At 50.8% G+C, this 17,386-nt stretch overlaps 2 protein-coding genes across 3 annotated transcripts in view; one reads left to right on the forward strand and one right to left on the reverse strand.

The window, feature by feature from the left end:
- The window catches only part of TMEM91 (transmembrane protein 91), a 30,042-nt gene extending 12,775 nt beyond the window's left edge, over positions 1-17,267 (reverse strand). Inside the window, exon 1 of the mRNA XM_025366320.1 lies at positions 17,122-17,267. The gene's annotated coding sequence lies outside the window, so the exon portion shown is untranslated. The remainder of the gene's footprint in view (positions 1-17,121) is intronic.
- B9D2 (B9 domain containing 2) lies at positions 6,403-17,020 on the forward strand. Of its 2 annotated transcripts, none has more exons than XM_025366323.1 (4): positions 6,403-7,372; positions 7,785-7,876; positions 13,426-13,551; positions 16,443-17,020. In XM_025366323.1, exons 2-4 carry the CDS (start codon positions 7,789-7,791, stop codon positions 16,754-16,756), a joined length of 528 nt encoding a protein of 175 aa, XP_025222108.1. In that variant the 5' UTR covers positions 6,403-7,372; positions 7,785-7,788; the 3' UTR covers positions 16,757-17,020. The 2 variants fall into 2 exon arrangements, with proteins under 2 accessions (XP_025222108.1, XP_025222109.1); XM_025366324.1 differs by lacking the exon at positions 6,403-7,372 and adding an exon at positions 7,510-7,543.
- Positions 17,268-17,386: the final 119 nt, after the last annotated feature.

Genomic DNA, 17,386 nt, shown 5'->3' on the forward strand with positions numbered 1-17,386 from the left:
AAAGAGAAAAGAAAGAAAGAAAGAAAGAGAGAAGGAAGGGAGGGAGGAAGGAAGGAAGGAAGGAAGGAAGGAAGGAAGGAAGGAAGGAAGGAAGGAAGGAAGGGAGGAAGGGAGGAGGATGGAAGGAAGGAAGGAAGGAAGAAAGAAAGAAAAAGAAAAAGAAAGAAAGAAAATAGGATAGTGGGCTAGGCGCGGTGGTTCACACCTGTAATCCCAGTACTTTGGGAAGCCAAGGTGGGCAGATCACCTGAAGTCAGGAGTTCGAAATCAGCCTGGCCAACATGGCAAAACTCTGTCTCTACTAAAAATACAAAAGTCAGCCGGGCATGGTGGTGCATGCCTGTAATCCCAGCTACTCGGGAGGCTGAGGCACAAGAATTGTTTGAACCCGGGAGGCAGAGGTTGTGGTGAGCTGAGATCTCACCACAGCACTCTAGCCTGGGTGACACAGAGAGACCCTGTCTTAAAAAAGCAATAAAAAACAGGCTGGGCACGTTGGCTCATGCCTGTAATCCAGCACTTTGGGAGGCCAAGGCAGGCCGATCACCTGAGGTCAGGAGTTCGAGTACAGCCTGGCCAACATGGTGAAACCCTATCTCTACTAAAAATACAAAAATTAGCCAGGGGTGGTGACACATGCCTGTAATCTCAGCTACTTACGAGGCTGAGGCAGGAGAATCGCTTGAAGCCAGGAGGCAGAGGTTACAGTGAACAGAGATCACGTCGCTACACTACAGCCTGGGCAACAGAATGAGACTTCGTCTCAAAAAAATAAATACGCAGCCGGGCACAGTGGCTCACGTTTGTAATCCCAGCACTTTGGGAGGCCGAGGCGGGTAGATCACAAGGTCAGGAGTTCGAGACCAGCCTGGCCAATATGGTGAAACCCCGTCTCTACTAAAAATATAAAAATTAGCTGGGCGAGGTGGCATGCGCCTGTAGTCCCAGCTCTCAGGAGGCTGAAGCAGAAGAATTGTTTGAACCCGGAAGGCAGAGGTTGCAGTGAGCTGAGATGGAGCCACTGCACTCCAGCCTGGGCAATAGAGCAAGACTCCGTCTCAAAATTAATTAATTAATTAATTAAAAATAAATAAATAAATAGGCAGGGTACGGTGGCTCACGCCTATAATCCCAGCACTTAGGGAGGCTGAAGCAGGCGGATCACCTGAGGTCAAGAGTTCGAGACCAGCCTGACCAACATGGAGAAACCCCGTCTCTACTAAAAATACAAAATTAGCTGGGTGTGGAGGAACATGCCTGTAATACCAGTTACTTGGGAAGCTGAGGCAGGAGAATCGCTTGAACCTGGGAGGCGGAGGTTGCGGTGAGCCGAGATCACGCCATTGCACTCCAGCATGGGCAAGAAAAGCGAAACTCCGTCTCAAAAAATAAATAAATAAAGTGAAATAAATAAACTGAAAGAAAATAGGATGGTGATTACCACGAGCTGGGGAAGAGGGGGGAATAGGGGAGTTGTTTTGTTTCAAAAATGTGTTTAGTTTGCAAAAATTTTAGTTTTGCAAGATGAAAATGGTTGTGGAAATTGGTTGCACAACAATTTAAATGTACTTAACACTATTGAACAATACAGTTTTAAACAGTTAAGATGGTAAATGTATATTTTACAATTAAAAGGCTTATTTTTTTATTTTTTTATTTTTTGAGACAGAGTCTCACTCTGTCACCCAGGCTGGAGTGCAATGATGCAATCTCAGCTCACTGCAACCTCCACCTCCTGGGTTCAAGTGATTCTCATGCCTCAGCCTCCCAAATAGCTGGGACTACAGGCGCTTACCACCATGCTCAGCTGATTTTTTTTTTTTTTTTTTTTTGTATTTTTAATAGAGACGGGGTTTCACCATGTTGGCTAGGCTTCTCTCGAACTCCTGACCTTAAGTGATCCACCTGCCTCGGCCTCCCAAAGTGCTGGGAATACAGGCGTGAGCCAGCGCCCAGCCTGTTGGTTTTTTGTTTTTTTTTAGAGGTGCCCTCTCACTTTGTTGACCAGGCTGGAGTGCAGGGTGCCATCATAACTCACCGCAGCCTGGACTTGCTGCACTCAAGTCATCCTCCCGCTTCAGCCTCCAAACTAGCCGGGATGGCCAGGCGCAGCCATACATGGTGAAACCCTATCTCTACTAAAAATACAAAAATTAGCTGGGCATGGCAGCAGGCACCTTCAATCCCAGTTATTTGGGAGGCCGAGGCAGGAGAATCACTTGAACCCAGGAGGCAGAGGTTGTGGTGAGGAGAGATGGCACCATTGCACTCCAGCCTGGGCAACAAGAGTGAAACTCTGTCTCAAAACAACAACAACAATAAAAAACAAAGTAGCTGGGACTGCCAGCTGTATGCCATACTTGGCTTAAAAGCATTTTGTTTTTGCGACAGGGTCTCACAGTTAGTTGCCCAGGCTGAAGTGCAGTGGCACAATCACAGCTCACTGTAGCCTCCAACTCTCAGCCTAAGCGATCCTCCCACCTCCCCCACCAGAGTAGCTGGGGCTACAGGGGCATGCCACCACACCCAGCTAATTTTTTGTAGTGATGGGGTTTCATCATGTTGTCCAGGCTGCTCTCAAACTCCTGGATTCAAGCAATCTGCCCGCCTTGGCCTCACAAAGTGCTGGGATTACAGGTGTGAGCCACTGTGCCCAGCCCCATATTCTATTGGTTAAAGGCAAATTACGAAAACTAGCCACACTGAAGTGAAAGAGAATTAGGCTCCACCTACTAAAAGGGGGCTGCCCAAGAATCTGTGGATATATATACACACACATATGTATATACATATAAATACACACACATATACACATACACACACACACACACATATATATATATATATATTTTGAGACGGAGTCTCGCTTTGTCGCCCAGGCTGGAGTGCAGTGGCGTGATCTCCACTCACTGCAAGCTCCGACTCCCGGGTTCACACCATTCTCCTGCCTCAGCCTCCTGAATAGCTGGGACTACAGGTGCCTGCCACCATGCCCAGCTAATTTTTTGTATTTTTAGTAGAGACGGGGTTTCACCGTGTTAGCCAGGATGGTCTCGATCTCCTGACCTCGTGATCCGCCCGTCTCAGCCTCCCAAAGTGCTGGGATTACAGGCGTGAGCCACCGCGCCCGGCCTCTGTAGATATATTTTAAAACAGCTTCAGGCCGGGCATGGTGGCTCACGCCTGTAATCCCAGCACTTTGGGAGGCTGAGGCAGGTGGCTCACTTGAGGTCAGGAGTTCAAGACCAGCCTGGCCAACACGGTGAAACCCTGTCTCTACTAGAAATACAAAAATTAGCCGGGTGTGGTGGCATGGGCCTATAATCCCAGCTACTTGGGAGGCTGAGGCAGAAGAATTGCTTGAGCCCAGGAGGCAGAGGTTGCTGTGAGCCAAGATCCCACCACTGCACTCTGTCCTGACCCACAGAACGAGACTCTTTCTCAAAAAAACCCAAAAACCAAAAAAAAAAAAAGGTGACAGGTTGAAGTACCTTGGCATGATCACAGCTCACTGCAGCCTCAAACTCCTGGGCTCAAATGATCCTCCTGCGTCAGCCTCCTAGGTAGATGGGACTACAGGCATGTGTCACCACAGCCTGCTATTTATTTATTTATTTTTCTAATTTTAAATGTTTTTGTAGAAATGGAGTCTCAATATGTTGCCCAGTCTGGTCCGGAACTCCTGACCTCAAGTGATCCTATTGCTTTGGCCTCTCAATGTTTTGGGATTACAGACAGGCATGAACCACCAGGCCTGGCCACCTTCCGACAATGTGGTTAGATAATTCAAACTTCAAGCTGCTGGAACTTTAAATTATTCCGAGCCTTGAGAGGAATGTTGCTCTGTAGCCTGAGTCACGTAGCATGCACTTACAACTTCTGCTTTTTCCTGTAAATGATTAAGAATGACCAAGCAGTGCCAGAGATAAGATCGCCTCAGAACATTACTCCTAGGCCGGGCGTTGTGGCCTCACATCTGTAACCCCAGCACTTTGGGAGGCAGAGGTGGGAGGATCACCTGAGCCCAGGAGTTTGAGACAAGCCTGGGCAACATGGTGAGACCACGTCTCTACAGAAAAATTTATTAAGAAATTCGCTGGTCATGGTGGCACACGCCTGTAGTCCCAGCTACTGGGGAGGCTTAGGTGGGAGGCTTGAGCCTGGGAGTTCGAGGCCGCAGTGAGCTGTGATTGTGCCACTGCACTCCAGCCTGGGTAACAGAGCAAGATCTTATCTCAAGAAAAAAGAAAGAAAGAAGAAAGAAAGAGTACTCCTCCTCACAGAATGTTAGCGCAATCTTCCCTGCAGCATAGCAAGATGTACTAATGAAATCGCTGTAACATATGTACTGGCCTTGTAGCCTGGAATAAACTCTATAGTTAATCATATTTTCTTTCCTTTTCTTGTTTTTTTTTCTTTTCTTTTTTATTTATTTGTTTGTTTGTTTTTGGTGAGATGGAGATTTACTCTTGTTGCCCAGGCTGGAGTGCAATGGCGCAATCTCGGCTCACTGCATCCTCCGCCTCCCAGGTTCAAGCAATTCGCCTGCCTCAGTTTCCCGAGTAGCTGGGATTACAGGTACGTGCCACCACACCCAGTTAATTTTGTATTTTTAGTAGAGACGGGGTTTCACCGTGTTGCCCAGGCTGATCTCGAACTCCTGACCTCAGGTGATCCACCCGCCTCTGCCTCCCAAAGTGCTGGGATTACAGGCGTGAGCCACTGCGCCCGGACTTTTTTTTCTTTTTAGAGAGTAGAAGTCTTGCGCTGTCGCCCAGGCCGAAGTGCAGTGGTGTGATCTCGGCTCACTGCAACTACCGCCTCCCAGGTTCAAGTGATTCTTCTGCCTCAGCTTCCCAAGTAGCTGACACTACAGGCATGTGCCACCACACCCATCTAGTTTTGATATCTTTAGTAGAGACGGGGTTTCACTATATGTTGACCAGGCAGGTCTCCAACTCCTGACCTCAGGGTATCCACACGCCTTGGCCTCCCGAAGTGCTGGGATTACGGGCATGAACCACTGAATCCAGCCTCAATCATATTTTCTGAATCTCGTTATTTATGGTTGACAATAATTTTTTTTTTCTCTTATTTAACATGTATACATGGGAGCCTTCAGAATGAAGACCCCAGCTGGGAGCAGTGGCTCATGCCTGTAATCTCAGCACTTTGGGAGGCCAAGGTGGGTGGATCACCTGAGGTCAGGAGTTTGAGACCAGCCTGGCCAACATGGCGAAATCCTGTCTCTACTAAAAATACAAAATGGAGGCAGGAGGTGCCAGCCAGGTTGTGGAGAGCCTTGTCATGCATGGTAAGACTTTGGCTTTTACCCTGAGTGAAATGGGGACCACTAGAGGGGTTTGAGCAGATGGGACCTGACTTAGGTGTTCACAGGGTTCCAGATGCATGTGGGCTGCAGACTAGGAGGGTTGGGAAAGGAGACCCCAGAGACAAGGTCCCTGTCATAGTCCAGGTGATAGATGAACTTGGACAGATGAAGGTGTTGGGCGACAAAGAGGTGAGAAGTGGATTTTAGGGTGTATTTCAAAAGTAGAGACAGTAAGATTTCCTGATGGACAAAATGAGGGCTTGAGAAAAGAGAGAGCAAGGCTGGTGCCACCACTAGGGGACCAGAGGCCCCAAGAGCTGAAAGGTTAGAGCTGTCTTCCTCACCCACACAGCATCCAGAAAGATATAAAAAACCCATGTCTACTAAAAATACAAAATTAGCTGGGTGTGGTGGTGTGCGCCTGTAGTCCCAGCTACTTGGGAGGCTGAGGCAGGAAAATTGCTTGAACCGGGAGGCAGAGGTTGCAGTAAGCTGAGATCGCGCCACTGCACTCCAGCCTGGGCGACAAGGCAAGGTTCCATCTAAAAAAAAAAAAAAAAAACCCTAACAAAAATCCAAAATTATAAGGAGGGGGCAACATTTCAGTAGGATAACATTTATATTAAACAATTCAATGGAATATTTCACTAGTTGATATATGCATTATTTTGTTTTTTTATTTTTGTAGAGATGGGGTCTCACTATACTCGACCTTCTGGCCTCAGCAGCTCTTCCCGCCTCAGCCTTCCAAAGGGCTGGGATTACAGTCATGAGCCTAGCCAAGGGTGGCTTTTAAATACTCGTGTCTATTGGCCTGGCTGGGTGGCTCAGGTCTGTAATCCCGGCAGTATGGGAGAGCAAACTGGGAGGCTAGCTAGAGCCCAGGAGGTCAAGACAAGGCTGAGCAACACAGCAACACAGCAGGACTCCATCTCTTAAAAAAAAAAAAAGAATTAGCCAGCCATGGTGGCGCATGTGTGTGATGCCAGCTACATGGGAGGCTGAGGTAGGAGGATCCCTTGAACCCAGGAGTTCAGAGGCTGCAGTGAGCTGTGATCAAGCCACCGTACTCCAGCCTGGGTTACACAGTGCGACCCTTTTATGGAGTCTTGATGGGACCTGATGACTGGCTTGATGTGGGAAATGATGGCATCTATGATGCATCCAGGGACATCTCCATTTCTTGATTGAGAAATCAATCAATAGAAAAGAGGATTTTCTGCAAATAAGGGGATCCCAGTTCCTCATTTCTCTTCGCTACCCCAACGGTTCCTTGCTCAGACTCAAGCAGTTTAACAGTGAACTTGGTAGTAGCTTGGTAGAAGTTGGGTAAGTCCAACTTCCTTCCTTGTCCTTGAAAAACCTAGGGGAACTCGAAAACGGAAGCAGAACCCACTCCCCAATTTCTCCACTCTCTGTGAATGAGGAGTGATTTTTTTTTGCTTTGTTTTCCAGTTACGAGGTAGGGGATGTACACGAGGTCCTGGAAGGAATTCCTCCTTGGTCGTAGTTCAGTCTCTGATTTGTGATCCCGGACCATAGAGAGCTCTTCGGTGGGGTCCTCACGCAGCACGGAGGAGTTACGGATTTGCTTTTTTTGGTAAAGAGGACATCTGGGAGAAACTGCACTCAAACTTCCTCAGCCACACTCAACATGGCAGCTTCCTAGCCACGGCCAAAATGGCGGAACCCTTTGCCGTAGCTGAGAGACGCTATTTTCCCAAAATGGAGCGAGAGGAGGAAAATGTCCATCACAGTTTCACCCCGCCTCCCGGGGACGGCTAGCACCAATCAGTGGCGCGGAGGGCGAGTACAAAGCCAGGGGAGGAGCCTGCTGTTGCTCCAGCAACAACCACGGAACCCAAGGCGAGCGCGGACGCGGAATATCGCGGCTTCCATTTCTCGCAGCCGGGAAGGTCCTGGGAAAGGCGCGAGCCAGGCCTGGTAGGCGCCCGCGGAGAAAAAAACGAGTCAACTCAACCCCATGAACTACAACCCCCGTTGCCGCTTTCGCCCCTCCTAACCGTTAAGTGCGCTAAGGTAGGAATAACGCATGCGCTGCGCTTAGGGGCGTGGCTAAGTCGGCCCGGAACTCAACGCATGCGCCTTATAGAGCTTGCTGGGTGAGGGAAGCGGGGTGGCTGACATGACGCGGAAGGCGGGTCTTTTCGCTCGTGGGCGGGGCTTTCCGCCGACCTGAACTCAAAGAAGGTATTTTAGACCTCGCAAAGTTAAATGCTGGTTCCCCAGACAAGGGTCCCCCCATTTTTTCCAGGCTTTCATGGGTTGGCAATTAGGATCTGTGGTCAAGACCTCAGCCTCAGGGGTGTGACGAAGCTAGCTTGGAATCCTAGTACTACCCTTTATTTGCTGGGCCTCAGTTTCCCCTCCTGTCAAATGGAGATAATATACTTACCTCACAGGGTTGTGATTATATTTTTTCTCATCCCAGGGCCATGGCTGAGGTGCACGTGATCGGGCAGATCATGGGGGCCAGCGGTTTCTCGGAAAGTAGCCTGTTCTGCAAGTGGGGCATTCACACAGGTATTCCCCCAGGCCTGGTTAATTTCCACACCAAGACCCCTAGCCTAGAGGCTGCATGCTCCTTCCTCGACCTGTTAACGCAGCGCCTTAACATCATCTTCCATCAGCTCTCTGTACTCCAGGCTTAGCCCACACCCTGTCCACGTGAGTCTCAAGCTCCCATCTGTTTTTTCGTTTGTGCAGGGGCTACGGACAGGGTCTCTCTCTGTCGCCCAGGCTGGAGTAAGGTGGTGTGATCATCGCTCACTGCAGCCTCGAACTCTTGGGCTCTAGTGATCCTCCCACCTCAGCCTCCTGAGAAGCTGGGCCTACAGGCACGCACCACCAAGTGTGGCTAATTTTTAAACTTTTTGTAGAGACAGGGTCTCGCTATGTTGCCCAGGCTGGTCTCAAACTCCTGGGCTCAAGCAGTCCATCCGCTTCAGCCTCTCAAAGTGCTTGGATTAAAAACATGAGCCACCACATCCCAGGAAAGTAATTTTGTTCATGCTTCCCCAACTGAGGCCCTGTAGAGTCATGGTATAGTGTAATGGTTAGGGCCATGGGCTGCCAGATCTGGATTTAAATACTAACTCTCCCTTCTATTAATTGGAGACCTTTGGACTTGACCTCTCTGAGCCTCAGTTTCCTTGTCTGAAAGTGAAGCTAATAGCAGCCAAGAAGCAGCACAGGTTTGAGGTTAAGAGCACAGACTGCCTGGGTTCAAAACTAGTTATTGCTTGTTAATGCACCCTTGGGCTGATTATGTGACCTTGGGCACTTCTCTTCACCTCGACTTCTCTGTTTGTACAATGGGAGTAATAGAAATATTTACCTGTTGAAGTTGTCATGAGTACTAAACAAATATCAACAGCACTTAGAATAGGAATAGGGCTGGAATATGAAGTGCCCATTCAGTGTTTGCCTGGCTCATACAAGACTTTGATGGGGTCTTGTTTGTAAAGCCTGGGGTATGTTGTTGCCTGGCACAGATAAATGTCCATGAAACAGATGTGGCCATTTGGCATTATCATGTCTTCAGGCCTGAGTCTTAGTCCCTTTTTTTTTTTTTTGAGATGGAGTCTCTCTCTGTTGCCCAGACTGGAGTGCAGTGGCACAATCTTGGCTCACTTCAAGCTCTACCTCCCAGGTTCACGCCATTCTCCTGCCTCAGGCTCCCATATAGCTGGGACTATAGGCACCCGCCACCATGCCCGGCTAGTTTTTTTTGTATTTTTAGTAGACAGGATTTCACTGTGTTAGCCAGGATAGTCTCGATCTTCTGATCTCGTGATCCACCTGTCTCGGCCTCCCAAAGTGCTAGGAGTACAGGCGTGAGCCACCGCGCCTGGCCGTTTTTTTTTTTTTGAGACAGAGTCTCACTCTGTCGCCAGGCTGGAGTGCAGTGGCACGATCTCGGCTTACTGCAATCTCTGCCTCCTGGGTTCAAGTGATTCTCCTGCCTCAGCCTCCAGAGTAGCTGGGATTACAGGCGTCCACCACCACACCCAGCTAATTTTTGTATTTTTAGTAGAGATGGTGTTTCATCATGTTGGCCAGGCTGGTCTCGAACTCCTGGCCTTAAGTGATCCACCCGCCTAGATCTCCCAAAGTGCTGGGAGTACAGGTGTGAGCCACTGCCCCTGGCCTCTGGTCCTTTTTGATTCTACAGGTAAGTGAGGTAGAAGTTGAGATTCCCAGGAAATCAGGACCCTCCAGTTGATGGAAGAGAGGCAGACTCTGGAGTCAGACTTGGTTTCCAGGTTCCACCCCACCACTCACCTTCTCTGTGACCCTGGGCAGATGCCATCCCCCCTTAGAACCTCAGTTTCCTCATCTGTTCTTCATAGGGCTGTTGGGAAATCTTGCTTTTAAGCAGCCTGACTGAGGGCCTGGTGCTTCCCTCACTCAGCCCAGAAGGGAGTAATGACTAACCTGATTTTTATTACTTCAGGGAGTTGCTGGGGGTGTTGACCCAGCCAAGAATACTGAGGCAGTTGGATGAACGGCTTGGGCTCTGCAGTTAGAGCTGAGTCTGAATCCAGTTCCATGATGGGACCTTGGTCTGCTATAGTCACAGCTATGTCACCAGCATGGAAAACAGTGCTTGGCACACAGCAGGTGCTCAATAAATGTTCATGAACTTACCTTTTCAGAGCCTGTTTCTTTACCTGTTAAATGGGGATTATATTAGCTCCCAACTCCTAGGATCACTAATTTGTCCAAGAAACATTTATTGAGCACCTTCTGTATACCAAGAGCTGGGTTTGTGGTCTTGGAGATCCAGCAGTGTGCAAGGTCCCTGTTTTCCTGGGCCATACGGTAGGGGAGACAGAAAATAAATAAGCAGGCCAGGCACGGTGGCTCATGCCTGTAATCCCAGCACTTTGGGAGGCTGAGAAAGGCAGATCACCTGAGGTCAGGAGTTTGAGACCAGCCTGGCTAACATGGTGAAACCCCATTTCTACTAAAAATACAAAGAATTAGCTGGGCATGGTGGCATGTGCCTGTAATCCCAGCTACTTGGGAGGCTGGGGCAGGAGAATCACTTGAACCCGGGAGGCGGAGGTTGCAGTGAGCCGAGATGGTGCCATTGCACTCCAGCTTGGGCAACAGGAGCAAAACTCTGTCTCAAAAAAAAAAAAAAAAAGAAACAGATAAACGAGTGCAGTTGGGTGTGGTGACTCACCCCTGTAATGCCAGCACTTTGGGAGACTGGAGCAGGAGGATCACTTGAGCCCAGGAGTTTGAGACCAGCCTGGGCAACATAGTGAGACCCCTGTCTCTACAAAGAAATCAAAAATTAGCAGAGCATAGTGATGTGTGCCTGTGGTCCCAACTACTCGGGAGGTTGAGGTGGGAGGATTGCTTGATCCTGGGAGGTTGATTGCAGTGAGCTGTGATTGTGCCACTGCACTCCAGCCTGGGTGACAGAGGGAGATCTTGTCTCCTCCTCCTCCTCAAAAAAAGAAAGCAGCACCGTGATTACAGACAGTGGTAAGTGCTAGGATGAAAAGAAATGATGTGACAGGAACTAGTGTTTGGAGAAGAGGGTCAGGGAGAACCCCTCTGTGGAAGTGGCACTTGAGCTGGGCCCTGAAGGATGAAAACAAAAGCTAGGGATGGGGACATCCAGGAGCAGAGCTTTCTAGGCAGAGAGAATAGCCAGTGCAAAGGCCCTGAGGTGGGAAGACAGAAGTGGGACAGTGAGGCCAGAGGGTGATGAGGGATGGGGAGAGTGATGGGAGATGAACTCAGGGACGGGAGCAAGAGCCAGGCCATGTGGGCCATGGTGGAGAGTGTAAACTGGGGAGTGAGGAGGGAGTTAAGAGTCCTAGAGGGTGGATTAAATGAATGCATTGCCTAAAGTGCTTAGCATAGCATCTGGGATTTAGTAAGTACTCGGTGTATTTTCTTATTTTTTTTTGAGATGGAGTTTCACTCCTGTTGCCCACACTGGAGTGCAATGGGAACATCTTGGCTCACTGCAACCTCCGCCTCCTGGGTTCAAGCGATTCTCCTGCCTCAGCCTCTTGAGTAGCTAGGACTACAGGTGTGCGCCACCATGCCCAGCTAATTTTTGTTATTTTTTTTAGTAGAGACAGGGTTTCAGAATGTTGGCCAGGATGGTCTCGATCTCTTGACCTCATGATCTGCCTGCCTCGGCCTCCCAAAGTGCTGGGATTACAGGCATGAGCCACCACACCCGGCCATACTCGGTACAATTTCTTTCTTTCTTTGATTTTTTTTTTTTTTTTTTTTTTTTTTGAGACAGGGGCTTACTCTGTCGCTCAGGCTGGAGTGCAGTGGCACGATCATGGCTCACTGCAGCCTCAACCTCCCTGGGCTCAAGTGATCCTCCCACGTTGGCCTCCTAAGTAGCTGTGACTACAGGCATGAGCCACCATACCTGGCTAATTTTTATATTCTTTGCTTGGCTTGGTTTGGCTTGGGTTTTTGTTTGTTTGTTTGTTAGTTTTTGAGACAGAGTCTTTCTCTGTTGCCCAGGCTGGAGTGCAGTGGTGCGATCTCAGCTCACTGCAACCTCCACCTCCTGGATTCAAGCGATTCTCCTAACTCAGCCTCCCGAGTAGCTGGGATTATAGGCGTGCGCCACCATACCTGGGGCTAATTTGTGTGTGTGTGTGTGTGTGTGTGTGTGTGTATGTGTGTTTTTAGTAGAGACGGAGTTTTGCCATTTTGGCCAGGCTGGTCTCGAACCCCTGACCTCAAGTGATCCACCTGCCCTGGCTTCCCAAAGTGCTAGGATTACAGGCGTGAGCCACCGCACCCATCCTAATTTTTGTATTTTCCGTAGAGACAGGGTTTCACCATGTTGGCCAGGCTGGTCTCAAACTCCTGACCTCAGGTGATCTGCCCGCCTCAACCTCCCAAAGTGCTGGGATTACAGGCGTGAGTCACTGCACCCGGCTTGTTTGTTCATTTTTTGAGATGGAATCTTACTGTGTCACACCAGCTGGAGTGCAATGGTGCAATCTCGGCTCACTGCAACTTTTCCCTCCCAGATTCAAGCGATTCTTGTGCCTCAGCCTCCTGAGTACCTGGGATTACCGGCACCTGCCACCACTCCAGACTAATTTTTGTATTTTTAGTAGAGACGAGGTTTTGCCATGTTGGCCAGACTGGTCTTGAACTCCTGACCTTAGGTGATCCGCCCGCCTCAGCCTCCTAAAGTGCTGGGATTACAGGCATGAGCCACCATGCTCACCGTGCTCAGCCTTAATTTTTATATTATTCGTAGAGATGGGGTTTTGCCGTGTTGGCCAGGCTGGTCTCGAACTCCTGGACTCAAACGATCTGCCTACCTTGGCCTCCCAAAGTGCTGGGATTACAGGTGTGAGCCACTGTGTCCGACTACTCAGTGCATTTTAGCTATCATTATCACCCCTCAGTAGGATCGAAATTGTTATGTGTGTTTCAGGATGTGCTCCTGGAGGGTACCCTTGGCCTCATCTTAATCCTTGGACTAGGCTTGTAAATGTGGGGTGACAATAGTAATAAAATGATACTGAAGACTTATCCTGCGCTCACTATGCTCATTATCCATTCATGGATTAATGGGTTAATGGATTAGTGGGTTATCATGGGAGAGGAACTGGTGGCTTTATAAAATGAGAGAGAGATGTGAGTGGCATGTTAGCACACTAGCCTTGGGACTCTTCAGAGAGTCCCCCCACCAAGAAGGCTCTTACCAGATGGGGCCCCTCCACCTTGGTCAGTCTCCCCTAACTGTGAGATAGAAATTCCTTTTCTTTGTAAATTACCCAGTTTCGGATATTAAGAGTAACAGAAAACAAATGAAGACAATGGGGAATGCATTATTGCTCAGCCCTTTTTATAGATGGGGAGACCAAGTCATAGATGACTTGCCCAAGGTTGCAGAGGCAGGAAGAGGTAGTGCCAGGATTTGAACCCAGATACTTGGTTCCAGAGTCCACCCTTCATAACCCCTACCAGTAGATGCCACAGAGTAACAGTCCTATAGCCACAGTGGCATCCCCTTCCCAGTGGCTGCCTCCCACCCCTCTATGTCCCCGCTGTCACTGCAGGGGCGGCGTGGAAGCTCCTGTCAGGCGTGCGGGAGGGCCAAACGCAGGTGGACACCCCCCAGATAGGGGACATGGCCTACTGGTCCCACCCCATCGATCTGCACTTCGCCACCAAAGGTCTTCAAGGTGGGTACCACACCTGGTCCCGGGGCCAGGCTGAGGGGAGGGGACGAGTAGCCTCTGAGGCCCCTCGGTCTGGGAACACCAAGACCTGTCCCTGCTCCCCATACCACGTGGGTCCCTTTTGCAGCAAGTCTGGCCCTGGAGAGGCTGAGCTAAGACTTTCCCAGGCCTGCTCAATAGGCGATCCCAAGTTTGTAGGATTAGGGCAGAGTCCAGGGTGGAGCGGGAGATGGGAAGGTGGGGGTCAGGGTGGGAGGGAAGGGGGCATTCAAGTAAAGAGACAAACCGAGAGTTTCCAATAAAGAGGAAGCCGGGAGGCAGGGTCTGAGAGAGGCAAGGGCTGTTTCTCCAGGAAGGGCTCCTCGGCTTGAAAGTAGAGCCACTGCTCAAAGGGGAAATCAGTACTGGGGGAGGAGCGGCATCAGAAAACCTTTTGGTAGGAAATGTGGGTTCCTGAAGATGAGTCGATTCTGAGAAATTGCCTGGGTAAATGTGCCTTATATTTCACCAATATAAAGAATGTTTACCTGGTGCCTGCCCTGTGTCCAGCCTGTGTTGGGTGATGCCAGGGAGACACTGGGGATCAAGGCAGTGCCCCTTAGCCTTCTCCTCACAGAGTTCACCATCCTATGGAGGGGACACACCTCTCTCCAGACAGTGGCACCTCAGAGTGGGCAGGACTAAGATAGGCAATTTGGAGAGGCCGTAGGAGCCCACAGGAAGTGCCTGACTCTGTCAGGGAGGTCACAGAGGGCTTCCTGGAGGAGGGGGCTTCTGCGCTTTGCTGTGAAGGGCCAGTGGAAGCTAATAAGGCAGAGGGATAGAAGAAGGTTCTAGGCAGAGGGAGCTACATGTGGAAGACTCAAAGGGGAGAGTGAACCAAGGGTGTCTAGCGGATTGAGGGAGAGCGGGACGGCAGCAGGGAAAGGTAGCAGGGGACAGTTCATGCAGGACCTCGAGTGCCAGGCTGAGGAGCTGAGGCCATCTCCTGAAGGCAGTTGGGAGCCAGAGCAGGTGATGGACAAGTGAGATTTCACTTTTTTTTTTTTTTTTTTGAGACAGTGTTGCTCTGTTACCCAGGCTGGAGTGCAGTGGCAAGATCTCAGCTCACTGCAACCTCCGCCTCCTGGGTTCAAGCAATTCTCCTGCCTCAGCGTCATGAGTAGCTGGGACTACAGCTGTGTTCTACCATACCTGGCTAATTTTTGCCTTTTTTTTTTTCCTTTTAAGTAGAGATGGCATTTCACCATGGTGGTCAGGCTGGTCTCGAACTCCTGACCTCAGGTGATCCGCCTGCCTCGGCCTCCCAAAGTGCTGGGATTATCGGTGTGAGCCACCACGCCTGGCCGAGATTTCACTCTTAAATAATCTTTCTGTCCTTTAAGCTGGAGCTGGGGAAAGAAAAACTTTCCGGTGCTGTGCGGGTGAGGTGGGCAGCTCTAATCTTTCAGTTCTTGGGGCCTCCGGTTCCCCAGTGGTGGCACCAGCCTTGCTTTCTCTTTTCTCAAGCCCTCATTTTGTCCATTAGGAAATCGTACTGCCTCTACTTTTGAAATACACCCTAAATCCCACTTCTCACCCTTTTCTCGCCCAGCACCTTGATCTGTCCAAGTTCATCTCTCACCTGGACTATGACAGTAATCTTGTCTCTGGGGCCCCCTTCCCCAACCCCCGCTAATCTGCACCCCACATGCAGCTGGAACCCTGTGAACACCTAAGGTCCTGTCTCCGCTCTGCTCGGAACCCTCTAGTCGTCCCCATCTCACTCAGGGTAAAAGCCAAAGTCTTAGCATGCATCACAAGGCTCTCCGCAACCTGGCTGGCACCTCCTTCCCTTCTCCTCACCTCATTCTGCTCTAGCCATGCTATCCCCACCAGGCACACTCTGTTGGGGCTCCGGCCATGCCGTCCCCACCAGACACTCCCCTCTCAGGGCCCTGGCACTTGCTGTTCCCTCTGGCTGGGAACACTCTTCCTCTAGATGGCCACATGGCCTACTCCCTTCCTTCCTTTTAGCATTTGCTTAAATGTCACCTTCTTAGTGAAGCTTCCTTGATCCCCTTCTACAGCCATATCCCCACCCTCACCCTACCCAGCTCTGTTTTTCTCCACAGCAATTACCACCATCCGATCTAACCTATAATTTGCTTATTTACTACATTTGTTGTCTAGGATATCAGCTTCACGGGGGCAGGAATTTTTGTCTGCCATCCATGTTCATGTCCGCCGTGTCCGCAGCTAGCTAGAACAGGGCCTGGCACAGGGGAAGGGGTCAGCATGAGATGAGATGAGATGGGGCTGGATCTCCAAGGGTTTTGACTACTAGACTGAGGAGCTGAACTGTGTTCTGAGGACATGGGCAAAGCTATCTATGGAAGGAAAGATGCTTCCAGATGCCAGGTGGAAGGTGGATTAGAGAGGGGCAAGAAAGAAGGCCCTGGGCCCAAAGAGAGCAGGGCAGGGACATGAGGAGGGAAGGCAGGAGGTGACCCTGACAAGACCCACGATGGTTACCTGGGGACTGGAGGAGCAATGGGCTGCCCTGACATGGGGTCATGGAGGAGGATAACACAGAAAGGAAATTCAGCAGAGGTCTGATTAGAAGGGCCTTGAATGTTGAAGAGGTTGGACTTTATACTGAGGGCACTGGGGAGCTATGGAAGGATCCTTAGCAGGGGAGTAACAAGGATTTGGAAAGATGTCTGGCAGTTGTGTGGGGATAGATGAGAAGATGGGAGTCTAGAAAGGAGGCTGGGTTGGAAACCCTGGGACAGAAACCCAGAAAGGAAAGGACTGGGCCTGGGGTCTCCGGTGAGTATCAGGGAGGGGGGAATCAGGAGCAGGAGTCTGGTCCCCACCCATCCCTCCTTTCCCCTCTCCCTGCTTTCCTGCAGGCTGGCCCCGGCTCCATTTCCAGGTGTGGTCCCAGGACAGCTTTGGCCGCTGCCAGCTTGCAGGCTATGGATTTTGCCATGTGCCCAGCAGCCCGGGCACACACCAGCTGGCCTGCCCCACCTGGCGGCCCCTGGGCAGTTGGCGAGAGCAGCTGGCACGGGCTTTCGTGGGTGGTGGGCCACAGCTGCTGCATGGGGACACCATCTACAGTGGGGCCGACCGCTATCGCCTGCACACAGCTGCTGGTGGCACCGTGCACCTGGAGATCAGCCTGCTGCTCCGCAACTTCGACCGCTATGGCGTTGAGTGCTGAGGGACCCTGTCTCCAATGCCACCACCATCCACACCCTGGACACCCAGTGAGGCACAGTGGTCAGGAGCACGGACTCTGGAGACCATCAGAGCTGGACCCCAGCTAAGGACTCCTGTCCTTGCTAGGACCTCTGGGTCCCTCTGGGCCCAGTTTCCCTATCTGTAAATTGGGGAGAGTAAATGTATGGGGTCGCAGGATGTTGGATGACAAGAGGCTGCTTAGCCACATGGGAGGTGCTCAGTAAAGGAGAGCAGTTCTTACAGGTGTCTGCCTCCTGACCCTTCCATCCCTCAGGTGTCCTGTTGACCCCTCCTCCCACTGACACCCTCCGGAGGCCCCCATCTTGACAGACCCTCTTCCCCTACCCTGTGTCCCAGCCTCACACTGTCCTCCCGTTCTGCGTCCCCCTCCTCTGGTCGGCTCCCCTGTGTCTCATCCCGCGGATTAAGCCTTCGCCTGGTCCTCTTTCTCTGGTGACCCACACCGCCCGCAAAGCCACAGCGCATCTGGATCACCTGCTTTGGTGGCTCTTGGCCGCCAGGAGGCAGCACCTTGTTTGCGGGGCGGAGCCGGGGTGCCCGCCCCTTTCCCCCAGGGCTGAAGGGACCCCCCTCAGAGCCCGCCCACGCG

This window comes from Theropithecus gelada, chromosome 19 (genome assembly GCF_003255815.1).
Source record: "Theropithecus gelada isolate Dixy chromosome 19, Tgel_1.0, whole genome shotgun sequence".
NCBI classification, from domain to species: Eukaryota; Metazoa; Chordata; class Mammalia; order Primates; family Cercopithecidae; genus Theropithecus; species Theropithecus gelada.